At 48.8% G+C, this 27,574-nt stretch overlaps 2 protein-coding genes across 3 annotated transcripts in view; one reads left to right on the top strand and one right to left on the bottom strand.

Moving 5' to 3' along the window:
• Positions 1-27,574, top strand: part of LOC140402969 (semaphorin-6D-like) — a 1,151,034-nt gene that overhangs the window by 806,436 nt on the left and 317,024 nt on the right. The gene's annotated exons all lie outside the window — the stretch shown is intronic.
• The window catches only part of hormad1 (HORMA domain containing 1), a 65,756-nt gene that overhangs the window by 17,445 nt on the left and 20,737 nt on the right, over positions 1-27,574 (bottom strand). Inside the window, exon 4 of the mRNA XM_072490503.1 lies at positions 14,038-14,101. Coding sequence (XP_072346604.1) covers positions 14,038-14,101 — 64 coding nt within the window. The remainder of the gene's footprint in view (positions 1-14,037; positions 14,102-27,574) is intronic.

Here is a 27,574-nt window from a genome sequence, read left to right as displayed (position 1 = left end):
GCGCGCTCTGCCAACCCATTTGAAGTCGGGTGGTAAGGGGCAGTGCGGATATGGCGGATGCCGTTCATCTTCGTGAACCTCGCAAACTCCTCACTCGTGAATGGAGTGCCGTTATCTGTGACCAGCACCTCGGGGAGGCCAGGCGTACTAAACGATAAACGCATCTTTTCAATTGTTGCGCAGGACGTTGGCCCCTGCATCTTATGCACCTCTAGCCATTTGGACTGGGCGTCAATTAGTAGAAGGAACATGGATCCTTGAAAAAGGCCTGCGAAATCTGCATGCAAGCGTGCCCAAGGCCGCCCTGGCCATTCCCAGTGATGTAGGGGCGCGGCCGGCGGAAGCTTCTGATGCTCCTGGCAAATGGAGCAGTTTTGGGCCACCTTCTCAATGTCGGTGTCGAGGCCTGGCCACCAGACATAACTCCGGGCCAACATTTTCATTTTGGTCACGCCTGGGTGCCCATTGTGCAAGTCTGATAGTACCAGCCCCTGGCCTTTTTCCGGGACAATCACACGCGTCCCCCACAAGAGGATGCCGTCTTCCACGCTGAATTCTGACAGCTTGGAGGAAAATGCCCGCAACTCGCCTGGGAGCTGTCTATGATGCCCACCATACAGGACTATGTGCCGAACCTTTGACAGGACTGGCTCCGTCTGGGTCCACTCACGGATCTGTGATGCCGTGACAGGCAAGGTGTCCATAAAATTTAGGGTTGCAACCATCTCACCGGTCGTGGGGGTCGACATGGGGTCGGTCGATAAAGGCAATCGGCTCACTGCGTCGGCATTCGCTATCTGCGTTCCTGGTTTGTGCTCCAGAGAATACTCGTATGCAGCAAGCAACAAAGCCCAGCGCTGGATCCGTGCAGAAGCAATGGACGATATTGGCTTATCCTCTCTGAAAAGTCCCAGCAGAGGCTTATGATCAGTCACGATAGTGAAATGGCGGCCATACGCGTACTGGTGGAAGCGTTTTACCGCAAAAACTACTGCCAGGCCCTCCTTCTCGATCTGCGCGTACTTTTTCTCCGCTGCAGTCAATGTGCGGGAGGCGAAAGCTATCGACCGCTCAGCCTCGTTCTCCATCTTGTGGGACAGGACGGCCCCAATACCATACGGGGATGCATCACATGTGACGAGCAAAGGTTTTCCAGGATCATAGTGGGTTAGTAACCCAGACAACGACAATTGTTGCTTTACCTGCCGGAAAGCGGTTTCTTGCGGCTGACCCCAAACCCAGGTGTGATTTTTCTTTTGCAGAAGGTGCAACGGGGCCAGCGTAGTTGCCAGATTGGGGAGGAACTTCCCGTAATAGTTTACGAGACCGAGAAAAGAACGAAGATGCGAAGTGTCAGTCGGGGCAGGGGCCTGTTGAATCGCGCGCACCTTCTCTGCGACGGGGTGCAGACATTCGCGGTCCACCCGATAACCCAGGTAGACTACTTCCTTCGCCTGAAATACGCACTTTGTGTGACGTAAACGGACTCCAGCCTCCGAAAAGCGGCTAAGGACAGCCTCCAGATTTTCCAAATGTTCCTGCTCCGACGTCCCTGTGATCAAAACGTCATCTAAGTAGACAGCGACACGCAGTAATCCTCTCAAAATGCCATCCATAACCCGTTGAAAAATAGCACAGGCAGAGGATACTCCAAAGGGCAACCGTGTATATACATACAGGCCCCGGTGTGTATTAATCGTTACATATGGTCGGGAGGCAGGGTCCAGCTCCAACTGTAGGTAGGCGTGACTCATATCTAATTTTGTGAATGAGAGTCCGCCTGCAAGCTTCGCGTAGAGATCCTCTATGCGAGGCATTGGATATCGGTCGAGTCGGGAAGCCGTATTCACTGTAAGTTTATAGTCGCCACACAAGCGAACTGTGGCATCTGGCTTCATTACAGGTACAATTGGTGCTGCCCAGTCAGCGGAACGGACAGACCTGATAATACCCAAACTCTCCAAATGGGTAAGCTCCCCTTCTACCTTCTCGAGCAAGGCATAAGGCACCGGGCGCGCCCGGAAATAGCGCGGCGTGGCTCCTGGTCCGACATGGATACGTGCTACGGCCCCTTTTATTTTCCCCAAACCGGGCTGGAATACATCTGGGTATCGTCCTAGCACCTCAGTCAACCCTCCAGAAACTGTTTGGAGGATGTGCTGCCATTGCAACCGCAAATGGCGCAACCAGTCCCGACCAAACAGGCTGGGCCCATGGCCGCGCACCACGATAAGTGGGAAACGCCCCTCCTGGCGTCCATAAACAACAGGGGCCGTTGTAGTTCCTGCAATGTCCAGTGGTTCCCCCGTGTAGGTGGCCAACCTGGCCTGTGAGTCGGTTAATGTAAGGGTCTGTATACCCTGCTTGGTGCGGTCGAATGTCCTCTGGGCGATCACAGAGACCGCTGCGCCAGTGTCCAACTCCATCTCAAGCGGGTGACCATTGATCCGTACTGTCACCTTAATGGGGGCCACACGGGGAGCTGCCACACAATGCAGCTGCAGGCAGTCGTCCTCCGTCTCCACGTCCTCAGGAGTAGTTGCCGCAGGTTCATCCACATGGAAGGTACGGCCCCTGGGCTGGTCCCAGTTTCGGTCGGAACGACGCCCCCAGGACCGGCGTCCGCGACGGGGTCGGCGCCTACAAGTCTGACACGGACATGGCTCCTCATCCATTGGTTCTGGAGAAGGCTCCCTTCGGGGAGGAATGTCCGACGGCCACTGGCGTCGGTCCGGACGTCACCTCGCCCCAGGTACCGCAGGAGTGCGGGGGGACGTTTCTGGATGGAAGGGGTTGCGCCCCAAGGCATGCACTTCCATTCCCTGTAGCTCCTGCACTCCTCGTTCTGCGCTCTCTCGGGACAATACTATTTGAATGGCCTGTTGAAAAGTCAATGTTGGCTCAGCTAATAACTTTCTCTGGGTGGCCGCATTGTTAATACTGCAAACCAAACGGCCGTGTAACATTTCTGACAAGGTCTCACCATAGTCACAGTACTCCGCAATCCTGCGTAGCCTGGATAGAAAGTCGGCAAGGGATTCTCCTGGGGTCCTCTCAGCGGTACTAAACCGGGAACGCTGGACGATCGTGGACGGGGTTGGGTTAAAATGTTGCCCCACTAAATTCACAAGTTCATCACCAGTATTGGAGCATATCGAACCAAGTGATTGGGACCAAGTCCAATCACTTGGAACCAGGTACGAGGTCCGCCCCGAGAGGCGGGAAGCCCCTGGGGACTATAAGAATAGGGGCCAAGTCAACTCGACCCTTCACTTCCTGCTCGCAACCTTCGAGACCCTTCTACAAGAAACTGTAAGTGTTACGCCAGCGATCGCTACCCGATAGGCGCTCCTGACAGTCGACGTGTACCAGCTTTTGAATCCCGCAGGCTCAGAACCAATTCGAAAGACCATTCGTTTCCCTGACCTGGTGGGCCATTTCCAAAGTTAAGTATTGGCCTTTAGTGGTAGGTAGTAGTCTAGAAGTAGAATTATTGTATAAGTATTAATTGCTGTATATAATAAATGAGCGTTGATTTAACTATAACTAAGCGGTGTGTTGCATTATTAATCATTACTTGGACTTGAACCACGTGGCGGTATCAGAAAGATACCTGGCGACTCATGAGCAAAGGTGACAGAATAAGAATAAGTAAACTAAGGCTAAAACGAGCAACAGTGGCTTCAGAGGTGCAGACAGCTATTCACTTTAACCCTAGTCGCCAGTTTTGTAAGGGCCACGAAGAATCCAGCACGAGTTTTAAGGATACAAAGTAATAACATTTATTTACAATAACATATATATATAACAGCAGCAGCAACTTTGCTTGCTGCACACTCCTTCCTGCTGGTTCCAAACTGGCCAGCTTTATTTATACATGGAGTTTACTAATGGTTTCTCCGCCCTCCCTCATTGGGGAAGCACCTATTCCCACAGGATTGTGGGATTGTCATTAGTCCCCAGCCAATGGTAAGCAGGCAGGTTATAACAGAAGGTCAGCACTGACTGAAAGACAATAGCAGAATGTGTTAATACAGAATGAAGGTCAGCACTGTCTGAAAGACAAGTAGCAGAATGTGCTAATACAGAATGAAGGTCAGGACTGACTGAAAGACAAGTAGCAGAATGTGCTAATACAGAATGAAGGTCAGCACTGTCTGAAAGACAAGTAGCAGAATGTGTTAATACAGAATGAAGGTCAGCACTGTCTGAAAGACAAGTAGCAGAATGTGTTCATACAGAATGAAGGTCAGCACTGTCTGAAAGACAAGTAGCAGAATGTGTTAATACAGAATGAAGGTCAGCACTGCCTGAAAGACAAGTAGCAGAATGTGTTAATACAGAATGAAGGTCAGCACTGTCTGAAAGACAAGTAGCAGAATGTGTTAATACAGAATGAAGGTCAGCACTGTCTGAAAGACAAGTAGCAGAATGTGTTAATACAGAATGAAGGTCAGCACTGTCTGAAAGACAAGTAGCAGAATGTGTTAATGCAGAATGAAGGTCAGCACTGTCTGAAAGACAAGTAGCAGAATGTGTTAATACAGAATGAAGGTCAGCACTGTCTGAAAGACAAGTAGCAGAATGTGTTAATGCAGAATGAAGGTCAGCACTGCCTGAAAGACAAGTTGCAGAATGTGTTAATACAGAATGAAGGTTTTGTGAGGGCCACGAAGAATCCAGCACTAGTTTTAAGGATACAAAGTAATAACATTTATTTACAATAACATATATATATATATATATATTAAATATATGTATAACAGCAGCAGCAACTTCCCTTGCTGCACACTCCTTCCTGCTGGTTCCAAACTGGCCAGCTTTATTTATACATGGAGTTTACTAATGGTTTCTCCGCCCTCCCTCATTGGGGAAGCACCTATTCCCACAGGATTGTGGGATTGTCATTAGTCCCCAGCCAATGGTAAGCAGGCAGGTTATAACAGAAGGTCAGCACTGACTGAAAGACAATAGCAGAATGTGTTAATACAGAATGAAGGTCAGCACTGTCTGAAAGACAAGTAGCAGAATGTGCTAATACAGAATGAAGGTCAGGACTGACTGAAAGACAAGTAGCAGAATGTGCTAATACAGAATGAAGGTCAGCACTGTCTGAAAGACAAGTAGCAGAATGTGTTAATACAGAATGAAGGTCAGCACTGTCTGAAAGACAAGTAGCAGAATGTGTTCATACAGAATGAAGGTCAGCACTGTCTGAAAGACAAGTAGCAGAATGTGTTAATACAGAATGAAGGTCAGCACTGCCTGAAAGACAAGTAGCAGAATGTGTTAATACAGAATGAAGGTCAGCACTGTCTGAAAGACAAGTAGAAGAATGTGTTAATACAGAATGAAGGTCAGCACTGTCTGAAAGACAAGTAGCAGAATGTGTTAATACAGAATGAAGGTCAGCACTGTCTGAAAGACAAGTAGCAGAATGTGTTAATGCAGAATGAAGGTCAGCACTGTCTGAAAGACAAGTAGCAGAATGTGTTAATACAGAATGAAGGTCAGCACTGTCTGAAAGACAAGTAGCAGAATGTGTTAATGCAGAATGAAGGTCAGCACTGTCTGAAAGACAAGTAGCAGAATGTGTTCATACAGAATGAAGGTCAGCGCTGTCTGAAAGACAAGTAGCAGAATGTGTTAATACAGAATGAAGGTCAGCACTGCCTGAAAGACAAGTAGCAGAATGCGTTAATACAGAATGAAGGTCAGCACTGTCTGAAAGACAAGTAGCAGAATGTGTTAATACAGAATGAAGGTCAGCACTGTCTGAAAGACAAGTAGCAGAATGTGTTAATACAGAATGAAGGTCAGCACTGTCTGAAAGACAAGTAGCAGAATGTGTTCATACAGAATGAAGGTCAGCACTGTCTGAAAGACAAGTAGCAGAATGTGTTAATACAGAATGAAGGTCAGCACTGTCTGAAAGACAAGTAGCAGAATGTGCTAATACAGAATGAAGGTCAGGACTGACTGAAAGACAAGTAGCAGAATGTGCTAATACAGAATGAAGGTCAGCACTGTCTGAAAGACAAGTAGCAGAATGTGTTAATACAGAATGAAGGTCAGCACTGTCTGAAAGACAAGTAGCAGAATGTGTTCATACAGAATGAAGGTCAGCACTGTCTGAAAGACAAGTAGCAGAATGTGTTAATACAGAATGAAGGTCAGCACTGCCTGAAAGACAAGTAGCAGAATGTGTTAATACAGAATGAAGGTCAGCACCGTCTGAAAGACAAGTAGCAGAATGTGTTAATACAGAATGAAGGTCAGCACTGTCTGAAAGACAAGTAGCAGAATGTGTTAATACAGAATGAAGGTCAGCACTGTCTGAAAGACAAGTAGCAGAATGTGTTAATGCAGAATGAAGGTCAGCACTGTCTGAAAGACAAGTAGCAGAATGTGTTAATACAGAATGAAGGTCAGCACTGTCTGAAAGACCAGTAGCAGAATGTGTTAATGCAGAATGAAGGTCAGCACTGTCTGAAAGACAAGTAGCAGAATGTGTTAATGCAGAATGAAGGTCAGCACTGTCTGAAAGACAAGTAGCAGAATGTGTTCATACAGAATGAAGGTCAGCACTGTCTGAAAGACAAGTAGCAGAATGTGTTAATACAGAATGAAGGTCAGCACTGCCTGAAAGACAAGTAGCAGAATGCGTTAATACAGAATGAAGGTCAGCACTGTCTGAAAGACAAGTAGCAGAATGTGTTAATACAGAATGAAGGTCAGCACTGTCTGAAAGACAAGTAGCAGAATGTGTTAATACAGAATGAAGGTCAGCACTGTCTGAAAGACAAGTAGCAGAATGTGTTCATACAGAATGAAGGTCAGCACTGTCTGAAAGACAAGTAGCAGAATGTGTTAATACAGAATGAAGGTCAGCACTGCCTGAAAGACACGTAGCAGAATGTGTTCATACTGAATGAAGGTCAGCACTGTCTGAAAGACAAGTAGCAGAATGTGTTAATACAGAATGAAGGTCAGAACTGTCTGAAAGACAAGTAGCAGAATGTGTTAATACAGAATAAAGGTCAGAACTGTCTGAAAGACAAGTAGCAAAATGTGTTAATACAGAATAAAGGTCAGCACTGTCTGAAAGACAAGTAGCAGAATGTGTTAATACAGAATGAAGGTCAGCACTGTCTGAAAGACAAGTAGCAGAATGTGTTCATACAGAATGAAGGTCAGCACTGTCTGAAAGACAAGTAGCAGAATGTGTTAATGCAGAATGAAGGTCAGCACTGCCTGAAAGACAAGTAGCAGAATGTGTTAATACAGAATGAAGGTCAGCACTGTCTGAAAGACTAGTAGCAGAATGTGTTAATGCAGAATGAAGGTCAGCACTGCCTGAAAGACAAGTAGCAGAATGTGTTAACGCAGAATGAAGGACAGCACTGTCTGAAAGACAAGTAGCAGAATGTGTTAATGCAGAATGAAGGTCAGCACTGTCTGAAAGACAAGTAGCAGAATGTGTTAATACAGAATGAAGGACAGCACTGTCTGAAAGACTAGTAGCAGAATGTGTTAATACAGAATGAAGGTCAGCACTGTCTGAAAGATTAGTAGCAGAATGTGTTAATGCAGAATGAAGGTCAGCACTGCCTGAAAGACAAGTAGCAGAATGTGTTAATGCAGAATGAAGGTCAGCACTGCCTGAAAGACAAGTAGCAGAATGTGTTAATACAGAATGAAGGTCAGCACTGTCTGAAAGACAAGTAGCAGAATGTGTTCATACAGAATGAAGGTCAGCACTGTCTGAAAGACAAGTAGCAGAATGTGTTAATACAGAATGAAGGTCAGCACTGTCTGAAAGACAAGTAGCAGAATGTGCTAATACAGAATGAAGGTCAGGACTGACTGAAAGACAAGTAGCAGAATGTGCTAATACAGAATGAAGGTCAGCACTGTCTGAAAGACAAGTAGCAGAATGTGTTAATACAGAATGAAGGTCAGCACTGTCTGAAAGACAAGTAGCAGAATGTGTTCATACAGAATGAAGGTCAGCACTGTCTGAAAGACAAGTAGCAGAATGTGTTAATACAGAATGAAGGTCAGCACTGCCTGAAAGACAAGTAGCAGAATGTGTTAATACAGAATGAAGGTCAGCACCGTCTGAAAGACAAGTAGCAGAATGTGTTAATACAGAATGAAGGTCAGCACTGTCTGAAAGACAAGTAGCAGAATGTGTTAATACAGAATGAAGGTCAGCACTGTCTGAAAGACAAGTAGCAGAATGTGTTAATGCAGAATGAAGGTCAGCACTGTCTGAAAGACAAGTAGCAGAATGTGTTAATACAGAATGAAGGTCAGCACTGTCTGAAAGACCAGTAGCAGAATGTGTTAATGCAGAATGAAGGTCAGCACTGTCTGAAAGACAAGTAGCAGAATGTGTTAATGCAGAATGAAGGTCAGCACTGTCTGAAAGACAAGTAGCAGAATGTGTTCATACAGAATGAAGGTCAGCACTGTCTGAAAGACAAGTAGCAGAATGTGTTAATACAGAATGAAGGTCAGCACTGCCTGAAAGACAAGTAGCAGAATGCGTTAATACAGAATGAAGGTCAGCACTGTCTGAAAGACAAGTAGCAGAATGTGTTAATACAGAATGAAGGTCAGCACTGTCTGAAAGACAAGTAGCAGAATGTGTTAATACAGAATGAAGGTCAGCACTGTCTGAAAGACAAGTAGCAGAATGTGTTCTTACAGAATGAAGGTCAGCACTGTCTGAAAGACAAGTAGCAGAATGTGTTAATACAGAATGAAGGTCAGCACTGCCTGAAAGACACGTAGCAGAATGTGTTCATACTGAATGAAGGTCAGCACTGTCTGAAAGACAAGTAGCAGAATGTGTTAATACAGAATGAAGGTCAGAACTGTCTGAAAGACAAGTAGCAGAATGTGTTAATACAGAATAAAGGTCAGAACTGTCTGAAAGACAAGTAGCAAAATGTGTTAATACAGAATAAAGGTCAGCACTGTCTGAAAGACAAGTAGCAGAATGTGTTAATACAGAATGAAGGTCAGCACTGTCTGAAAGACAAGTAGCAGAATGTGTTCATACAGAATGAAGGTCAGCACTGTCTGAAAGACAAGTAGCAGAATGTGTTAATGCAGAATGAAGGTCAGCACTGCCTGAAAGACAAGTAGCAGAATGTGTTAATACAGAATGAAGGTCAGCACTGTCTGAAAGACTAGTAGCAGAATGTGTTAATGCAGAATGAAGGTCAGCACTGCCTGAAAGACAAGTAGCAGAATGTGTTAATGCAGAATGAAGGACAGCACTGTCTGAAAGACAAGTAGCAGAATGTGTTAATGCAGAATGAAGGTCAGCACTGTCTGAAAGACAAGTAGCAGAATGTGTTAATACAGAATGAAGGACAGCACTGTCTGAAAGACTAGTAGCAGAATGTGTTAATACAGAATGAAGGTCAGCACTGTCTGAAAGATTAGTAGCAGAATGTGTTAATGCAGAATGAAGGTCAGCACTGCCTGAAAGACAAGTAGCAGAATGTGTTAATGCAGAATGAAGGTCAGCACTGTCTGAAAGACAGGTAGCAGAATGTGTTAATGCAGAATGAAGGTCAGCACTGTCTGAAAGACAAGTAGCAGAATGTGTTCATACAGAATGAAGGTCAGCACTGTCTGAAAGACAAGTAGCAGAATGTGTTCATACAGAATGAAGGTCAGCACTGTCTGAAAGACAAGTAGCAGAATGTGTTAATACAGAATGAAGGTCAGCACTGTCTGAAAGACAAGTAGCAGAATGTGCTAATACAGAATGAAGGTCAGGACTGACTGAAAGACAAGTAGCAGAATGTGCTAATACAGAATGAAGGTCAGCACTGTCTGAAAGACAAGTAGCAGAATGTGTTAATACAGAATGAAGGTCAGCACTGTCTGAAAGACAAGTAGCAGAATGTGTTCATACAGAATGAAGGTCAGCACTGTCTGAAAGACAAGTAGCAGAATGTGTTAATACAGAATGAAGGTCAGCACTGCCTGAAAGACAAGTAGCAGAATGTGTTAATACAGAATGAAGGTCAGCACCGTCTGAAAGACAAGTAGCAGAATGTGTTAATACAGAATGAAGGTCAGCACTGTCTGAAAGACAAGTAGCAGAATGTGTTAATACAGAATGAAGGTCAGCACTGTCTGAAAGACAAGTAGCAGAATGTGTTAATGCAGAATGAAGGTCAGCACTGTCTGAAAGACAAGTAGCAGAATGTGTTAATACAGAATGAAGGTCAGCACTGTCTGAAAGACCAGTAGCAGAATGTGTTAATGCAGAATGAAGGTCAGCACTGTCTGAAAGACAAGTAGCAGAATGTGTTAATGCAGAATGAAGGTCAGCACTGTCTGAAAGACAAGTAGCAGAATGTGTTCATACAGAATGAAGGTCAGCACTGTCTGAAAGACAAGTAGCAGAATGTGTTAATACAGAATGAAGGTCAGCACTGCCTGAAAGACAAGTAGCAAAATGCGTTAATACAGAATGAAGGTCAGCACTGTCTGAAAGACAAGTAGCAAAATGTGTTAATACAGAATAAAGGTCAGCACTGTCTGAAAGACAAGTAGCAGAATGTGTTAATACAGAATGAAGGTCAGCACTGTCTGAAAGACAAGTAGCAGAATGTGTTCATACAGAATGAAGGTCAGCACTGTCTGAAAGACAAGTAGCAGAATGTGTTAATGCAGAATGAAGGTCAGCACTGCCTGAAAGACAAGTAGCAGAATGTGTTAATACAGAATGAAGGTCAGCACTGTCTGAAAGACTAGTAGCAGAATGTGTTAATGCAGAATGAAGGTCAGCACTGCCTGAAAGACAAGTAGCAGAATGTGTTAATGCAGAATGAAGGACAGCACTGTCTGAAAGACAAGTAGCAGAATGTGTTAATGCAGAATGAAGGTCAGCACTGTCTGAAAGACAAGTAGCAGAATGTGTTAATACAGAATGAAGGACAGCACTGTCTGAAAGACTAGTAGCAGAATGTGTTAATACAGAATGAAGGTCAGCACTGTCTGAAAGATTAGTAGCAGAATGTGTTAATGCAGAATGAAGGTCAGCACTGCCTGAAAGACAAGTAGCAGAATGTGTTAATGCAGAATGAAGGTCAGCACTGTCTGAAAGACAGGTAGCAGAATGTGTTAATGCAGAATGAAGGTCAGCACTGTCTGAAAGACAAGTAGCAGAATGTGTTCATACAGAATGAAGGTCAGCACTGTCTGAAAGACAAGTAGCAGTATGTGTTAATACAGAATGAAGGTCAGCACTGTCTGAAAGACTAGTAGCAGAATGTGTTAATACAGAATGAAGGTCAGCACTGTCTGAAAGATTAGTAGCAGAATGTGTTAATGCAGAATGAAGGTCAGCACTGCCTGAAAGACAAGTAGCAGAATGTGTTAATGCAGAATGAAGGTCAGCACTGTCTGAAAGACAGGTAGCAGAATGTGTTAATGCAGAATGAAGGTCAGCACTGTCTGAAAGACAAGTAGCAGAATGTGTTCATACAGAATGAAGGTCAGCACTGTCTGAAAGACAAGTAGCAGTATGTGTTAATACAGAATGAAGGTCAGCACTGTCTGAAAGACAAGTAGCAGCATGTGTTAATACAGAATGAAGGTCAGCACTGTCTGAAAGACAAGTAGCAGAATGTGTTAATACAGAATGAAGGTCAGCACTGTCTGAAAGACAAGTAGCAGAATGTGTTAATACAGAATGAAGGTCAGCACTTTCTGAAAGACAAGTAGCAGAATGCGTTAATACAGAATGAAGGTCAGCACTGTCTGAAAGACAAGTAGCAGAATGTGTTAATGCAGAATGAAGGTCAGCACTGCCTGAAAGACAAGTAGCAGAATGTGTTAATGCAGAATGAAGGTCAGCACTGCCTGAAAGACAAGTAGCAGAATGTGTTGATAGCGGAATGAAGGTCAGCACTGCCTGAAAGACAAGTAGCAGAATGTGTTAATACAGAATGAAGGTCAGCACTGCCTGAAAGACAAGTAGCAGAATGTGTTAATACAGAATGAAGGACAGCACCTTCTGAAAGGCTAGTAGCAGAATGTGCTAATACAGAATGAAGGTCAGCACTGTCTGAAAGACAAGTAGCAGAATGTGTTAATGCAGAATGAAGGACAGCACCTTCTGAAAGGCTAGTAGCAGAATGTGCTAATACAGAATGAAGGTCAGCACTGTCTGAAAGACAAGTAGCAGAATGTGTTAATGCAGAATGAAGGTCAGCACTGCCTGAAAGACAAGTAGCAGAATGTGTTAATACAGAATGAAGGTCAGCACTGTCTGAAAGACAAGTAGCAGAATGTGTTAATAGCGGAATGAAGGTCAGCACTGTCTGAAAGACACGTAGCAGAATGTGTTAATGCAGAATAAAGGTCAGCACTGTCTGAAAGACAAGTAGCAGAATGTGTTAATAGCGGAATAAAGGTCAGCACTTTCTGAAAGACAAGTAGCAGAATGCGTTAATACAGAATGAAGGTCAGCACTGTCTGAAAGACAAGTAGCAGAATGTGTTAATACAGAATGAAGGTCAGCACTGTCTGAAAGACAAGTAGCAGAATGTGTTAATACAGAATGAAGGTCAGCACTGCCTGAAAGACAAGTAGCAGAATGTGTTAATACAGAATGAAGGTCAGCACTGCCTGAAAGACAAGTAGCAGCATGTGCTAATACAGAATGAAGGTCAGCACTGTCCGAAAGACGGCTAGCAGAATGTGTTAATAGTGGAATGAAGGTCAGCGATGTCAGAAAGCTAGACAAAGGACCGAGTTGAAGTCATGAAGTTGTGAAACTCAGTGTTGTCCAGAAGGATGATAGGGTTCCTTGTCGCATGAGGTGTGGTTGAGGACTCTGGCTCTGTACCCGGTGGAGTTTAGAAGGATGAGGGGATATCTTATTGAAATTTACAGGATACTGCGAGGCCTGGGATAGAGCGGACGTGGAGAGGATGTTTCCACTGGTAGGAGAGACTAGAACCAGAGGACACAATCTCAGACTAAAGGGATGATCCTTTAAAACAGAGGTGAGGAGAAATTTCTTCAGCCAGAGGGTGGTGAATCTGTGGAACTCTTTGCCGCAGAAGGCTGTGGAGGCCAAATCACTGAGTGTCTTTAAGACAAGAGATAGATAGGTTCTTGATTAATAAGGGCACCAGGGGCGATGGGGAGAAGGCAGGAGAATGGGGATAAGAAACCTATCAGCCACAATCGAATGGCGGAGCAGACTCGAGGGGCCGAATGGCCTAATTCTGCCTGACGGTCTGAGGATCACAGAGATGTGGGAGGGTTGCTGTCGGGTCAGGAGGAGGTGGAGAGTGATGGGTAAAGGGTGAGGTGGGAAACCCTACAGCTTGCGGGTGGCTCGGCAACACCATCAGAACCTTCCGGTATCTCAAGTGGGTGCACCACGTGTGAAGAGGTGAAAACAAAGACTGAAGGGAGTGGGCATAATTTCCGGCTCCCGTGGGAACCGTGACGGGCGGCCGGGGGCACAGAAATCTGCCGCGGTGTCAGAGGTCAGTCTGAGGCCAGGAAAGTCGGAATGTCCGCCTCACCCCACCGGACGTTCGCCGCGGGTTGCAATTTCCCCGCCGATCCGTGTCGGGGGAACCGCATCTCCCGGAAACCTGGCTCGCTGGAATCACGCGCTCCCCCCCTCAAATCTGCCTTCCCGGCCGCCTGCCTCGAGCCTGCGCTGCCGCCGTCATCCCCCAGGCCCCCGCGACCCTGTCTCGACGCTGCTTACCCTCAGGCACGATCAGCGGGGCGGAGGTACAACCGGAGGGAGGGGCGAGAGGTGGAGGGATTGACTGAGGGAAAGGACAGACGGGTCGGACATAGGCGCATGCGGGGGTGGGGTGGCGGGGGGGTGAGTCAGTCGAGGGGCTGTGCGGACCACATTGTCGGGGCGGGAGGGGGAAATTAAATGCTCGCCGGGAGATATTTAGGAGCCGCGTGGTCATGGCGCGGACGTTCCTCTTCCGCGGTTTCGAAGAACGGAGCAAAATTGGCACCAACCATTTGACGATCTGCGAGGAACCAGGGCAATTTTCATCCTCTCGAAGAATCTTTACGCAAACGTCTGTGGGGGCAAAATAAATATTTATTTGATCTGGCCCAGAAAACTCAATGTACCGCAACGCCCCCCCCCCCCCTCCCCAAACCTTCCCCCGCCCCCACCGCCCTCATCAGAACAGTCGGAAGTACCCCCGGGAAATGCCTTTAGATATATGCAGGTGAAGGCTTTTGTGAGGCGACAGGTGAGGGAATTCCCGTTGCTCCCGGCACAAGAAGTTCAAGATAGGGTGATCTCGGGTGTATGGGTCGGGGAGGGCAAGGTGTCGGAAATACACCAGGAGTTGAAAGAAGGGGGGGGCAGTGCTGGTAGAAGAGTTGAAGGGTAAATGGGAGGAGGAGCTGGGGGAGGAGATCGAGGAAGGTCTGTGGGCTGATGCCCTAGGTAGGGTTAATTCCTCCTCGTGTGCCAGGCTCAGCCTGATACAATTTAAGGTGGTCCACAGAGCGCACTTGACGGGGGCGAGGTTGAGTAGGTTCTTTGGGGTAGAGGACAGATGTGGAAGGTGCTCAGGGAGCCCGGCACTGGAGGGGTTCTGGAGAGGAGTGGCGGGAGCAATATCTCAGGTGGTGAAAGTCCGGGTCAAGCCAAGCTGTGGGGCTAGCAATATTTGGAGTAGTGGACGAGCCGGGAGTGCAGGAGGTGAAAGAGGCCGGCATTCTGGCCTTTGCGTCCCTAGTAGCCCGGCGAAGGATCTTGCTAATGTGGAAGGAGGCGAAGCCCCCCAGCCTGGAGAAATGATATGGCTGGGTTCATAAAGTTGGAGAGGATTAAGTTTGCCTTGAGAGGGTCTGCGCAGGGGTTCTACAGGCGGTGGCAACCGTTCCTAGACTATCTCACGGAGCGTTAGAGGAAGGTCGGTCAGCAGCAGCAGCAACCTGGGGGGGGGGGGGGGGGGGAGGGGGGGATGGGGGATTGCCTGGGAGGGGGGGACTGCCTGGGAGGGTGGATGAGCAAGAGATAACATGAAGGGTTGGGGAAACTGGCACGTACGGGTGAGGGCCAGTGTACAAAGCTGTTTAAATATATCATTTTGCCATGTATATATCTTGCTCTGCGTGATTTCTCGTTTTTTTTTGTTACGGGGGTGGGGGGTTATTGTTTGTCAGGGAGAAAAATTGTGTTAAAAAACTTTAATAAATATATTTTTTTTTAAAAAAGAAGTCGGAAGAATGCCAGCATCAGGGGAAACAGTACTAATAATAATAATCTTTATCAGTGTCACAAGAAGGCTTACGTTACCACCGTAAGAAGTCTTACAACACCAAGTTAAAGTCCAACTTTGGAATCACCAGCTTTCGGAGCATGGCTCCTGTGGTGAACCACTGTATTGTATTGTACATACTGTTCTTACTTATAGTGCTTCCTGTTTGTTACATGTCTGGGGTTGTCCCTGCTGGCTCCGCCCCTCGGGCTCAAGTATAAAGGTGGCTAACCTCCAGCCCTGCCCTCATTCTGGGACCGGCTGCAAACAGGTGTCTTTTAGCTGATTAAAGCCACAGTTTACTCTTCCGACTCTCGTCTGTCATCATTGATGGTACATCAATTTAATCAGCTAAAATTTGAAGATGGATCCATCGCTCAAGCCTGATCGCCCTGGGGCTGGACCCCCAAGCAGCCGACGCCACTGCCACGTTTGAACACTGGCTAAGCTGCTTCGAATCTTCCATTGATTCCTCCGCCACCGTCGTCGCTGAGGCCCACAAGCTGCGGGTCCTCCACTCCCGGGTGAGCCCGCAAGTTTCCCTTCTTATCAGAGACGCTACCTCGTTCGAGGATGCGATAACGCTGTTGAAGGGGCAGTATGTTAAGGAAGTCAACGAAGTTTACGCGAGGCATCTCCTTGCCACGAGGCGACAGCGCCCCGGAGAATCGCGAGCTGAATTTCTGCGCGCCTTGCGGGTACTTGGCCGGAACTGCAGTTGTAAGGTGGTATCGGCTGTCAAGCAGACCGAATTGCTGATCCGGGATGCCTATGTCGCAGGCATAAAATCGAATTACATCTGCCAGCGCCTACTGGAAGGGGGTACACTCGACCTCCAAGACACAGTACAACTCTCGGACTCGTTGGAAGTGGCCTTCCACAACATGGATGCCTACACCTCCGCCCACGCGGCACCCTCGTGGACGTCGTGGGCGCCGCCATCACCTGACTCAGGTGCGCCGCCAGCCTGTGCCGCGCAGCGACCCGCCAACTCCGGAGGCCCGAAATGTTTAACAATACGCAGCGGGGCAAGATCAAGAATGACAAGATCCTAAGGTGGAGGATCAAACTCTCCCCCTATAATTATGATATCTTGTATCGACCTGGGAAGCTCAATGAGCCCCCAGATGCCCTATCCCTCGGTACATGTGCCAGCGAACATCTAGGCCGACTTCGGGCCCTCCACAATGACCTGTCACCCGGGGGGGGTCACCCGTTTTTTTCATTTAATCAAGGCCCACAACCTGCATTATTCCATCGAGGAGGTCAGGACCATGACCAGGGACTGCCAGGTCTGCGCGGAGTGCAAACCACACTTCTATCGGCCGTATAGAGCACACACGGTAAAGGCCTCCTGCCCCGGAGAGGGCCTCAGCATCAATTTCAAAGGGCCCCTCCCCTCCACTGGCCGTAATGTGTACTTTCTCAACTCACGTTTCCCTTTCGCCATCCCCTGCCCTGACATGACCTCTGCCACAGTCATCAAGGCCCTGCGCGGCCTCTTCACCTTGTTCGGTTTCCCCACTTACATCCATAGCGATCGGGGTTCCTCCTTCATGAGTGACGAGCTGCGTCAGTTCCTGCTTAGCAAGGGCATCGCCTCAAACAGGACTACCAGCTACAACCCTCGGGGAAACGGACAGGTGGAGAGGGAGAACGCGGCAGTCTGGAAGGCCGTCCTTCTTGCCCTATGGTCTAGATGTCTCCCCGTCTCCCGCTGGCAGGAGGTCCTTCCCGATGCGCCCCACTCCATCCGGTCGCTCCTGTGTACCGCCACCAATGCGAAACCTCACGAGAGAATGTTTGTCTTCCCCAGGAAGTCCACCTCAGGGGTGTCGCTCCCGTCCTGGCTGATGGTTCCAGGGCCCGTCCTCCTCCGGAAGCATGCGAGGAGTCACAAGTCGGATCCCCTGGTCGAACGGGTCCTTCTCCTCCATGCCAATCCCCAATATGCCTACGTGGCACACCATGACGGGCGGGAGGACACAGTCTCCCCTCGGGACTTGGCACCCGCAGGTTCCCCAGCGACCATCACCACTACCCCCGACTCTACACTGCCTCCCTCCATTGCTACTCACGACTCTACACCGTCTCCCTCCGTTGCTACTTATCCGGAAGACGACACGCTCCTGGATACGCAGGCCTCAACACTTCATCCGACACCAGTGTCCTCACCACAGCCGGGACTGAGGCGATCACAGCGGAAGGTCAAAGCCCCCGACAGACTCGATCTCTAATTCAACCCGTCCACTTCACCCCCGCCAGACTCTTCTTTTTAAACAAGGGGTGAATGTGGTGAACCACTGTATTATATTGTACATACTGTTCTTACTTACTGTACTTCCTGTTTGTTACATGTCTGGGGTTGTCCCTGCTAGCTCCGCCCCTCGGGCTCAAGTATAAAGGTGGCTAACCTCCAGCCCTGCCCTCATTCTGGGACCGGCTGCAAACAGGTGTCTTTTAGCTGATTAAAGCCACAGTTTACACTTCCGACTCTCGTCTGTCGTCATTGATGGTACATCAGTTCCTTCCTCAGGTGAATGCAGAGGCATGTTACACAAACACAGCATATATAGACAAAGCCACAGATGCAAGATGATACTCTGAATGCGGGTAATTAAGTCTTTACAGGTCCAGTCGGGACTTTAACTTGGTGTTGTAAGACTTCTTACTGCGCACACCCCCCAGTCCAATGCCAACAATCTCCACATTACGCTGCAATGAAGATGCTGTGAAAATCGCTTCACTCCGGCGCCTGTTCGGGTACACGGAGGGAGAATTCAGAATGTCCAATTCACCTAACAAGCACGTCTTTCGGGACTTGTGGGAGGAAACCGGAACACCCGGAGGAAATCCGCGCAGACACGGGGAGAACTCCGCACAGACAGGGACCCAAGCCAGGAATCGAACCCGGGTCCCAGTGTAGCCACCTGGGATGACCACGTCCCGGTTACAAAATGGACACTTGCAAAGAATGCAGGGAAAATACTAACAAAAGGGCAGGTGCAAGGTCTGTCTATTGATTAGAACCTTAAGCTCTCAGACAGGACAGAACCTGCTAAGCAATCTACATACTAATGAGCCATCTCCGGGGACAAAAGGGAAACATTTAGATACACAATGTTAAGGCAGACTCCCCGGCGCCAGAAAAGACTAAAAAAAAGCAGACCAACGGTCACTTAGGACACGCCCAGCAATCAGGGACCCACCCCTCTATTGGAGGAAGATCGATACGAACGATTGGGAAAGGCCCAATTAATTGAGGCCAAGTTCAAGGCTCGCCCAAAAGAGCGCAAAGCCCTTTTGAGTACATAAGCACTCACCAAAGAGAGAATCTTTCTTTTTTGGCCTTGGCTCTCAGCGAGTAGAGACCTGCCAGAGCTACGCCAGACCAGGTTCCAAGCCAATGCACGCTACGAGATTGACGCTCCTAGTTGCTATCCTGTAAACAGCTCAACCCAGCAGCCTCAGAACCGAGCAACGGCTATTGTTCCTCTGACTGAGTGGGCACCCGAAGCTAAGTATAGGCTTTGGTAATAGGGGTAGTTTAGTTTGTAGAGTTTATGCAGGAGTAGATTTGACTACGTGTAAATAAATGAGCATTGCTTTTGAACTTACTAACTGCTGTATCAAGTCATTGATCAGTATTTGGTTCTGAACCTTGTGGCGGTGTCGAAATATGCCTGGATACTCTTGAGCAAACGTAATTAAAAAGAGCCAAATTAAAAGTCAATCATCCAAAGTTAGCAACACCTGGCACTGTGAGGCAACCAGTGCTAACCCACTGTGCTCCCGGAACAACAAGAACAAGGTCACCTGACACTGGCATTCTTGCGATTGCTCTGATGAGTGCAAGGCTAAAAGCTTCGACAGGTTGTCTTTTTCTTCCAGCAATCCTCAAAAGTGCCGAGTGGCGGGCGCCTGTTCCAACGGCCCACTGTGAGAGACATTCGCCTTCACTTTTCACTCCCCCCCCCCCCCCGCTCCGATTCCCATCGCTCCGCCATTGGCGTCCGTGGTTTCAGCTGCCTGGAGGGGCCCCTGAGCCCCAGGTTTCCCTCCCTAAACCTCTCCCGCCACTCTCTCTCTCTTCCTTAAAACCGGCTTCGTGGACCATGCTTTTGGTCACCTGTCCCAATATCTCGGGGGGGGGGGGGGGGGGGGGGGGGGGGGGGGGTCAGTCAGATTCTGTCTGAAGAGCTCTTACTGCGTCCCGTTCCCTTGCCAAGTTACTCTTTCGCGGGATGTGGCAAGGCCCACCCTCGTTACCCATTCCCAATTGCCCCTGGACCACGTGGTTTTCTCACTAATTCCACAGGTTAAGGGTCGACCACATGGCTGTGGGGTCTGGAGTCACGTGTAGGCCAGACCGGGGGGGAGTCGGCAGATTTCCCTCCTTAAAGGGGACGTGAGTGAACCAGATGTTTTTTTTTTACAGAACCTCGCTATTACCGAGACCGCCTTTACGTTTCCAGATGTTATCAATCGAATATGAATTCAGCGACCATGGGAGCGGGGGTGGGATTTGAACCCACGTCGCCCATCGCAGCCCCGACCCTCAGTATTACTAGTCAAGTGACAATACGGTCGACTTCCGGGTGCGGCGATGACCAGCTGAGTCGCACGTTTCGGCAGCTCCCTGTGAAACGGACTTTTGGGCTCTTGATAGGAGCCCCAACGGCAATTTTAACGGCTGAAAACACCGTGCGGTAAACCAGAAGGGTGTTCCCCCTGGACACGGATGGAAAAAGGAGAGGAAAGTGGCCGGATTGCAGCGGATCCTTTGGAACAACGGCAAGGAAGGCAAGCAGAAACCAAGATGGCGTCGGAAGGTGGCAGTTTCATATGGGGCCCTGAACAACAAGTTTTTGAAACGCTGCGTGGAGGAGATAAAAAAGGAAATGAAGAAAGAGTTGTTGGCCCCGATATTACAGGCGATTGAAGGGCTGAAAGAGGAACAAAAGACCCAGGAGCAGGAGCTTCGGGTCGTGAAGGCGAAAGCAGCAGAGAATGAAAACGACATACAGGGCCTGGTGGTGAAGTCGGAGATACAGGAGGCACACCAGAAACGATCTGTGGAGAGGTTGGAGGCACTGGAAAATAACGCAAGGAGGAACAACTTGAGGATTCTTGGCCTTCCTGAAGGTGTGGAGGGGGCGGACGTCGGGGCATATGTGAGCACGATGCTGCACTCGTTAATGGGAGTGGAGGCCCCGACGGGTCCGTTGGAGGTGGAGGGAGCATACCGAGTTATGGTGCGAGGACCGAGAGCAGGAGAAGCTCCCAGAGCCATAGTGGTGAGATTTCTCCGTTTTAAGGATAGAGAAATGGTCCTTAGATGGGCGAAGAAAACTCGGTGTAGTAAATGGGAGAACGCGGTGATCCGCGTCTATCAAGATTGGAGTGCGGAGGTGGCGAGAAGGAGGGCGAGCTTTAATCGGGCCAAAGCGGTACTTCACAAAAAAAAGATAAAGTTTGGAATGCTGCAACCGGCAAGACTGTGGGTCACATATCAAGGGAGGCACCACTACTTTGAGACGGCGGATGAAGCGTGGACTTTTATTGTAGAAGAAAAATTGGAATGATTGGACTACGAAAATGAACGTTTGGACAAAGTGGTGGGACGAGTGGGGGGGGGGGGGGGCGAAGAGGGATTGTATGATTAATCCTGCGGTATGGTAACTTTTCTTTCTCCCACAGGTGGTGATGGGGGGAGGTGGGGAGGGAGAGGAGATGGGGCGTTGGCCATGGGAGGCGGGGCCGAGGGAGAGGCGCGGGCTTGGTTCCCGCGCTATGATAATTATGGCGGGAATAGAGAAGCAGGAAGGAGGGGGCGCCGCACGGGGCGAGCCGTGATCACGGGGGAAGCCGAGGTCAGCCAGAGTTTGCTGACTTCTGGGAGCAACATGGGGGGAGTAATTACGCTAGCGGGGGGTCTAGCGGGGGGGGGGGGGAGGGGGGAATTACTGGGTTGCTGCTGCTGGGGAAAGGGGGGAGTGGGTGCGGGAAAGGATGGGCGGGGGGGCACCGTCTGGGAGAAATACAGCCGCGTGGGAACTGGGCGAGAAGCTGGAAAAAGATGATGGCTAACCGGCAAGGGGGGGGGGTGGGAAGCCCCCCAACTCGGCTGATCACGTGGAACGTGAGGGGGCTTAACGGGCCGATAAAGAGGGCACGAGTACTCGCACACCTTAAGAAACTTAAAGCAGATGTGGTCATGTTACAGGAAACGCACCTGAAACTGATAGATCAGGTTAGGTTGCGCAAAGGATGGGTAGGGCAGGTGTTCCATTCGGGGCTGGATGCGAAAAACAGGGGGGTGGCTATATTAGTGGGGAAGCGGGTAATGTTCGAGGCAAAGACTATAGTGGCGGATAACGGAGGCAGATACGTGATGGTGAGTGGCAAATTACAGGGAGAGATGGTGGTGTTGGTAAACGTGTATGCCCCGAATTGGGACGATGCCAATTTTATGAGGCGAATGCTAGGACGCATCCCAGACCTAGAGACCGGAGAGCTGATAATGGGGGGAGACTTTAACACGGTGTTGGAACCAAGGCTGGATAGGTCGAAGTCCAGGACTGGTAGGAGGCCGGCAGCAGCCAAGGTGCTTAAGGATTTTATGGAGCAGATGGGAGGGGTGGACCCGTGGAGATTCAGTAGACCTAGGAGTAAGGAGTTCTCGTTTTTCTCCTATGTCCATAAAGTCTATTCACGCATAGACTTTTTTGTGTTGGGTAGGGCATTGATCCCGAGGGTGAGGGGAACGGAATATACGGCTATAGCCATTTCGGATCATGCCCCACACTGGGTAGACTTGGAGATAGGGGAGGAAACAAGAGGGCGTCCACCCTGGAGAATGGATATGGGACTAATGGCGGATGAGGGGGTGTGCTTAAGGGTGAGGGGATGCATTGAAAAGTACTTGGAACTCAATGACAATGGGGAGGTTCAGGTGGGAGTGGTCTGGGAGGCGTTGAAGGCGGTGGTTAGGGGGGAGCTGATATCAATAAGGACACATAAAGGGAAGCAGGAGAGTAAGGAACGGGAGCGGTTGTTGCAAGAACTTTTGAGGGTGGACAGACAGTATGCGGAAGCACCGGAGGAGGGACTGTATAGGGAAAGGCAAAGGCTGCATGTGGAATTTGACTTGCTGACCACAGGCACTGCAGAGGCACAATGGAGGAAGGCGCAGGGTGTACAGTATGAATATGGAGAGAAGGCGAGCAGATTGCTGGCACACCAATTGAGGAAAAGGGGAGCAGCGAGGGAAATAGGGGGGGTGAGAGACGAAGATGGAGAGACGGAGCGGGGAGCGGAGAGAGTGAATGAAGTGTTTAAGACATTTTATTAAAAATTGTATGAAGCTCAACCCCCGGATGGGAGGGAGAGAATGATGGAGTTTTTGGATCGGCTGGAAATTCCCAAGGTGGAAGAGCAGGAAAGGATGGGATTGGGAGCACAGATCACGGTAGAAGTGGTGAAAGGAATTAGGAACATGCAGACGGGAAAGGCCCCGGGACCGGACGGATTCCCAGTTGAATTTTACAGAAAATATTTGGACTTGCTCGCCCCACTACTGACGAGGACCTTCAACGAGGCAAAGGAAAGGGGACAACTGCCCCCGACTATGTCAGAAGCAACGATATCGCTTCTTTTAAAGAAGGAAAAGGATCCGCTACAATGCGGGTCCTACAGACCAATCTCCCTCCTCAATGTAGATGCCAAGGTCTTGGCCAAGGTAATGGCAATGAGAATAGAGGAATGTGTCCCGGGGGTGGTTCATGAGGACCAAACTGGGTTTGTGAAGGGGAGACAGCTGAACACGAACATACGGAGGTTGTTAGGGGTAATGATGATGGCCCCACCAGAGGGTGAAACGGAGATAGTAGTGGCGATGGATGCCGAGAAAGCATTTGATAGAGTGGAGTGGGATTATCTGTGGGAGGTGTTGAGGAGATTTGGGTTTGGAGAGGGGTATGTTAGATGGGTGCAGCTGTTGTATAGGGCCCCAGTGGCGAGTGTGGTCACGAATGGACGGGGATCGGCATATTTTCGGCTCCATAGAGGGACAAGGCAGGGATGTCCTCTGTCCCCATTACTGTTTGCACTGGCGATTGAGCCCCTGGCGATAGCGCTGAGAGGTTCCAAGGGATGGAGGGGAATACTTAGGGGAGGAGAAGAACACCGGGTATCTTTATATGCGGATGATCTGCTACTATATGTGGCGGATCCAGCGGAGGGGATGCCAGAAATAATGCGGATACTTGGGGAGTTTGGGGATTTTTCAGGGTATAAATTGAACATGGGAAAGAGTGAGCTGTTTGTGGTGCATCCAGGGGAGCAGAGTAGAGAAATAGAAGACCTACCGTTGAGGAAGGTAACAAGAGACTTTCGTTACCTGGGGATCCAGATAGCTAAGAATTGGGGCACATTGCACAGGCTAAATTTGACGCGGTTGGTGGAACAGATGGAGGAAGATTTCAAGAGATGGGATATGGTAGCATTGTCAATGGCAGGGAGGGTGCAGGCAGTTAAGATGGTGGTCCTCCCGAGATTCCTTTTTGTGTTTCAGTGTCTCCCGGTGGTGATCACGAAGGCTTTTTTCAAAAGGATAGAAAAGAGTATCATGGGTTTTGTTTGGGCCGGGAAGACTCCGAGAGTGAGGAAGGGATTCTTACAGCGTAGTAGGGATAGGGGGGGGCTGGCACTACCGAGCCTAAGTGAGTATTATTGGGCCGCTAATATTTCAATGGTGAGTAAGTGGATGGGAGAGGAGGAAGGAGCGGCGTGGAAGAGATTAGAGAGGGCGTCCTGTAGGGGGACCAGCCTGCAGGCTATGGTGACAGCCCCATTGCCGTTCTCACCAAGGAACTATACCACGAATCCGGTGGTGGTAGCTACACTGAAGATTTGGGGACAGTGGAGACGACATAGGGGAAAGACCGGAGCACTGGGGGGGTCCCCGATAAGAAACAACCATAGGTTTGCCCCGGGGGGAATGGATGGGGGATATGGAATGTGGCAAAGAGCAGGTATAACGCAATTGAAAGATCTATTTGTGGATGGGAAGTTTGCGAGTCTGGGAGCGCTGACCGAGAAATATGGGTTGCCCCAAGGGAATGCATTCAGGTACATGCAATTGAGGGCTTTTGCGAGGCAGCAGGTGAGGGAATTCCCGCAGCTCCCGACACAAGAGGTGCAGGACAGAGTCATCTCAAAGAAATGGGTGGGGGACGGTAAGGTGTCGGATATATATAGGGAAATGAGAGACGAAGGGGAGACTATGATGGACGAACTAAAAGGGAAATGGGAAGAAGAGCTAGGGGAGGAGATTGAGGAGGGGATGTGGGCAGATGCCCTAAACAGGGTAAACTCGTCGTCCTCGTGCGCCAGGCTAAGCCTGATTCAGTTTAAGGTATTACACAGGGCACATATGACTGGAACACGGCTCAGTAAATTTTTTGGGGTGGAGGATAGGTGTGCGAGGTGCTCGAGAAGCCCAGCGAATCATACCCATATGTTTTGGTCATGCCCGGCACTACAGGGGTTTTGGATGGGGGTGACAAAGGTGCTTTCGAAAGTAGTAGGAGTCCGGGTCGAACCAAGCTGGGGGTTGGCTATATTTGGGGTTGCACAAGAGCCGGGAGTGCAGGAGGCGAAAGAGGCCGATGTTTTGGCCTTTGCGTCCCTAGTAGCCCGGCGCAGAATATTGCTAATGTGGAAAGAAGCCAAGCCCCCGGGGGTGGAGACCTGGATAAATGATATGGCGGGGTTCATAAAGTTAGAGCGGATTAAGTTCGTCCTAAGGGGGTCGGCTCAAGGGTTTACTAGGCGGTGGCAACCGTTCGTCGAATATCTTGCGGAAAGATAGATAGGGGAGAACAAAGAAGGCAGCAGCAGCGGCCCAGGACTTGGGGGGGGGGAGGGATGGGGGGGGATGGGGGGGGGGGTGTGGCCTGAGACAAGGCAGTTGCCAATTAGGGCTAGTTTTTATTTTTTGTTATTTAATATTTATTTATTTGTTGTTGTTTTTGTTTAAATTTAAAAAAGGTCATTATTATCTGTATTGTTACAATGTTGTGTAAAGGATGCACAATGTACTGTGTTGGTTGACCAAAAATTTTCAATAAAATATTATTTAAAAAAAAAAAAAGTGACAATACGGTCACGCCACCATCATAGAAAAGCGCCACAGAACTCCGACAGTGAAGAACAAGGCCCTCTGACTTGAACCGTGATGTCACAGCCTGCAGGTGATTGGCTGTGACTGGTAAGTAGTTTTTCTTTTCCCTGAGGCGTTATCGTGCGGGGCGCAGTGGTTGCTGAGTGAGTGCTTGCTGAGAAGGGGAGTAAATTTTTTTTTTAAACTTGCTGTTGGGGAGTGTAAAAATGGCAGGAGATCCCAGACCCGTGTTATGCTCCTCGTGCTCAATGTGGGAGTTCAGGGACGCAGCCGATGCCCCTGACTCCTTCATGTGCGGGAAGTGTGTCCAGCTGCAGCTCCTGCTGGACCGCATGATGGCTGTGGAGCTGCGGATGGACTCACTCTGGAGCATCCGCGATGCTGAGGAGGTCGTGGATAGCACGTTCAGTGAGTTGGTCACACCGCAGATTAGGGTTGGTGAGGTAGACAGGGAATGGGTGACCAAAAGGCAGAGAAAGAGCAGGAAGGCAGTGCAGGTGTCCCCTGCGGTCATCTCCCTCCAAAACAGGTATACCGTTTTGGATACTGTTGGGGGAGATGACTCACCAGGGCAAGGCAGTAGTAGCCAGGCTCATGGCACCGTGGCTGGCTCTGCTGCACAGAAGGGCGGGAAAAAGACTGGCAGGGCTAAAGTCATAGGGGATTCAATCATAAGGGGAGTAGATAGGCGTTTCTGTGGTCGAAAACGAGACTCCCGAATGGTATGTTGCCTCCCGGGTGCACGGGTCAGGGATGTCTCAGATCAGCTGCAGGACATACTGAAGGAGGAGGGTGAACAGCCAGTTGTCGTGGTGCATATAGGCACCAACGATATAGGTAAAAAACGGGATGAGGTCCTACAATCAGAATTTAGGGAGTTAGGAGATAAATTAAAAAGTAGGACCTCAAAGGTAGTCATCTCAGGATTGCTACCAGTGCCACGAGACAGTCAGAGTAGAAATTCAAGAATAGTCAGAATGAATACGTGGCTTGAGAGATGGTGCAGGAGGGAGGGGGGTTCAGATTTTTGGGACATTGGAACCGGTTCTGGGGCGGTGGGACCATTACAAATCGGATGGTCTACACCTGGGCAGGACTGGAACCAATGTCCTAGGGGGTGCTTTTGCTAACACTGTTGGGGAGGTTTTAAACTAACGTGGCAGGGGGATGGGAACCAGATTAGGAAGTTAGAGGTCAGTAAAGAGGCAGCAACTAAAGCCAGTAAGGTACTAGATAATAAACTCAATGTGACTAAGGGGAAGAATAGACAAGGAAGAGATGATGAACGCAAAGGGACAGGTGGTCTGAGGTGCATTTGTTTCAATGCGAGAAGTGTAGCAGGTAAGGCAGATGAACTTAGGGCTTGGATTAGTACCTGGGAATATGATGTTATTGGTATTACTGAGACTTGGTTGAGGGAAGGGCAAGACTGGCAACTAAATATTCTGGGGTATAGATGCTTCAGGAAGGATAGAGAGGGAGGTAAAAAGGGTGGAGGAGTTGCATTACTGATCAGAGATGATATCACAGCTGTGATTAAGGAGGGCACGATGGAGGATTCGAGCACTGAGGCAATATGGGTAGAGCTAAGAAATAGGAAGGGTGCAGTAACATTGTTGGGACTTTACTACAGGCCTCCCAAAAGCGAGCATGAAGTAGAGGTACAAATATGTAGACAGATTATAGAAAATGTAGGAGCAATAGGGTGGTCGTGATGGGAGATTTTAACTTCCCCAACATTGAATGGGACTCATGGTGTTGGAGGTGTAGATGGAGCAGAATTTGTAAGGAGCATCCCGGAGAGTTTTTTAGAACAGTATGTAAATAGTCCAACTCGGGAAGGGGCCATACTGGACCTGGTATTGGGTAATGATCCCGGCCAGGTGGTTGAAGTTTCAGTCGGTGATTACTTTGGGAATAGCGATCACAATTCCGTAAGTTTTTAAATACTCATGGACAAAGACGAGAGTGGTTCTAAAGGAAGAGTGCTAAATTGGGGAAAGGCCAAGTATAACAAAATTCGGCAGGAGCTTTGGAATGTGGATTGGGAGCAGCTGTTTAAGGGTAAATCCACATTTGAAATGTGGGA

This window comes from Scyliorhinus torazame, chromosome 26 (genome assembly GCF_047496885.1).
Source record: "Scyliorhinus torazame isolate Kashiwa2021f chromosome 26, sScyTor2.1, whole genome shotgun sequence".
NCBI classification, from domain to species: Eukaryota; Metazoa; Chordata; class Chondrichthyes; order Carcharhiniformes; family Scyliorhinidae; genus Scyliorhinus; species Scyliorhinus torazame.
The sequence above is the reverse complement of the archived record's forward strand: the minus strand, read 5'-3'. Positions and strand labels throughout refer to the sequence as shown.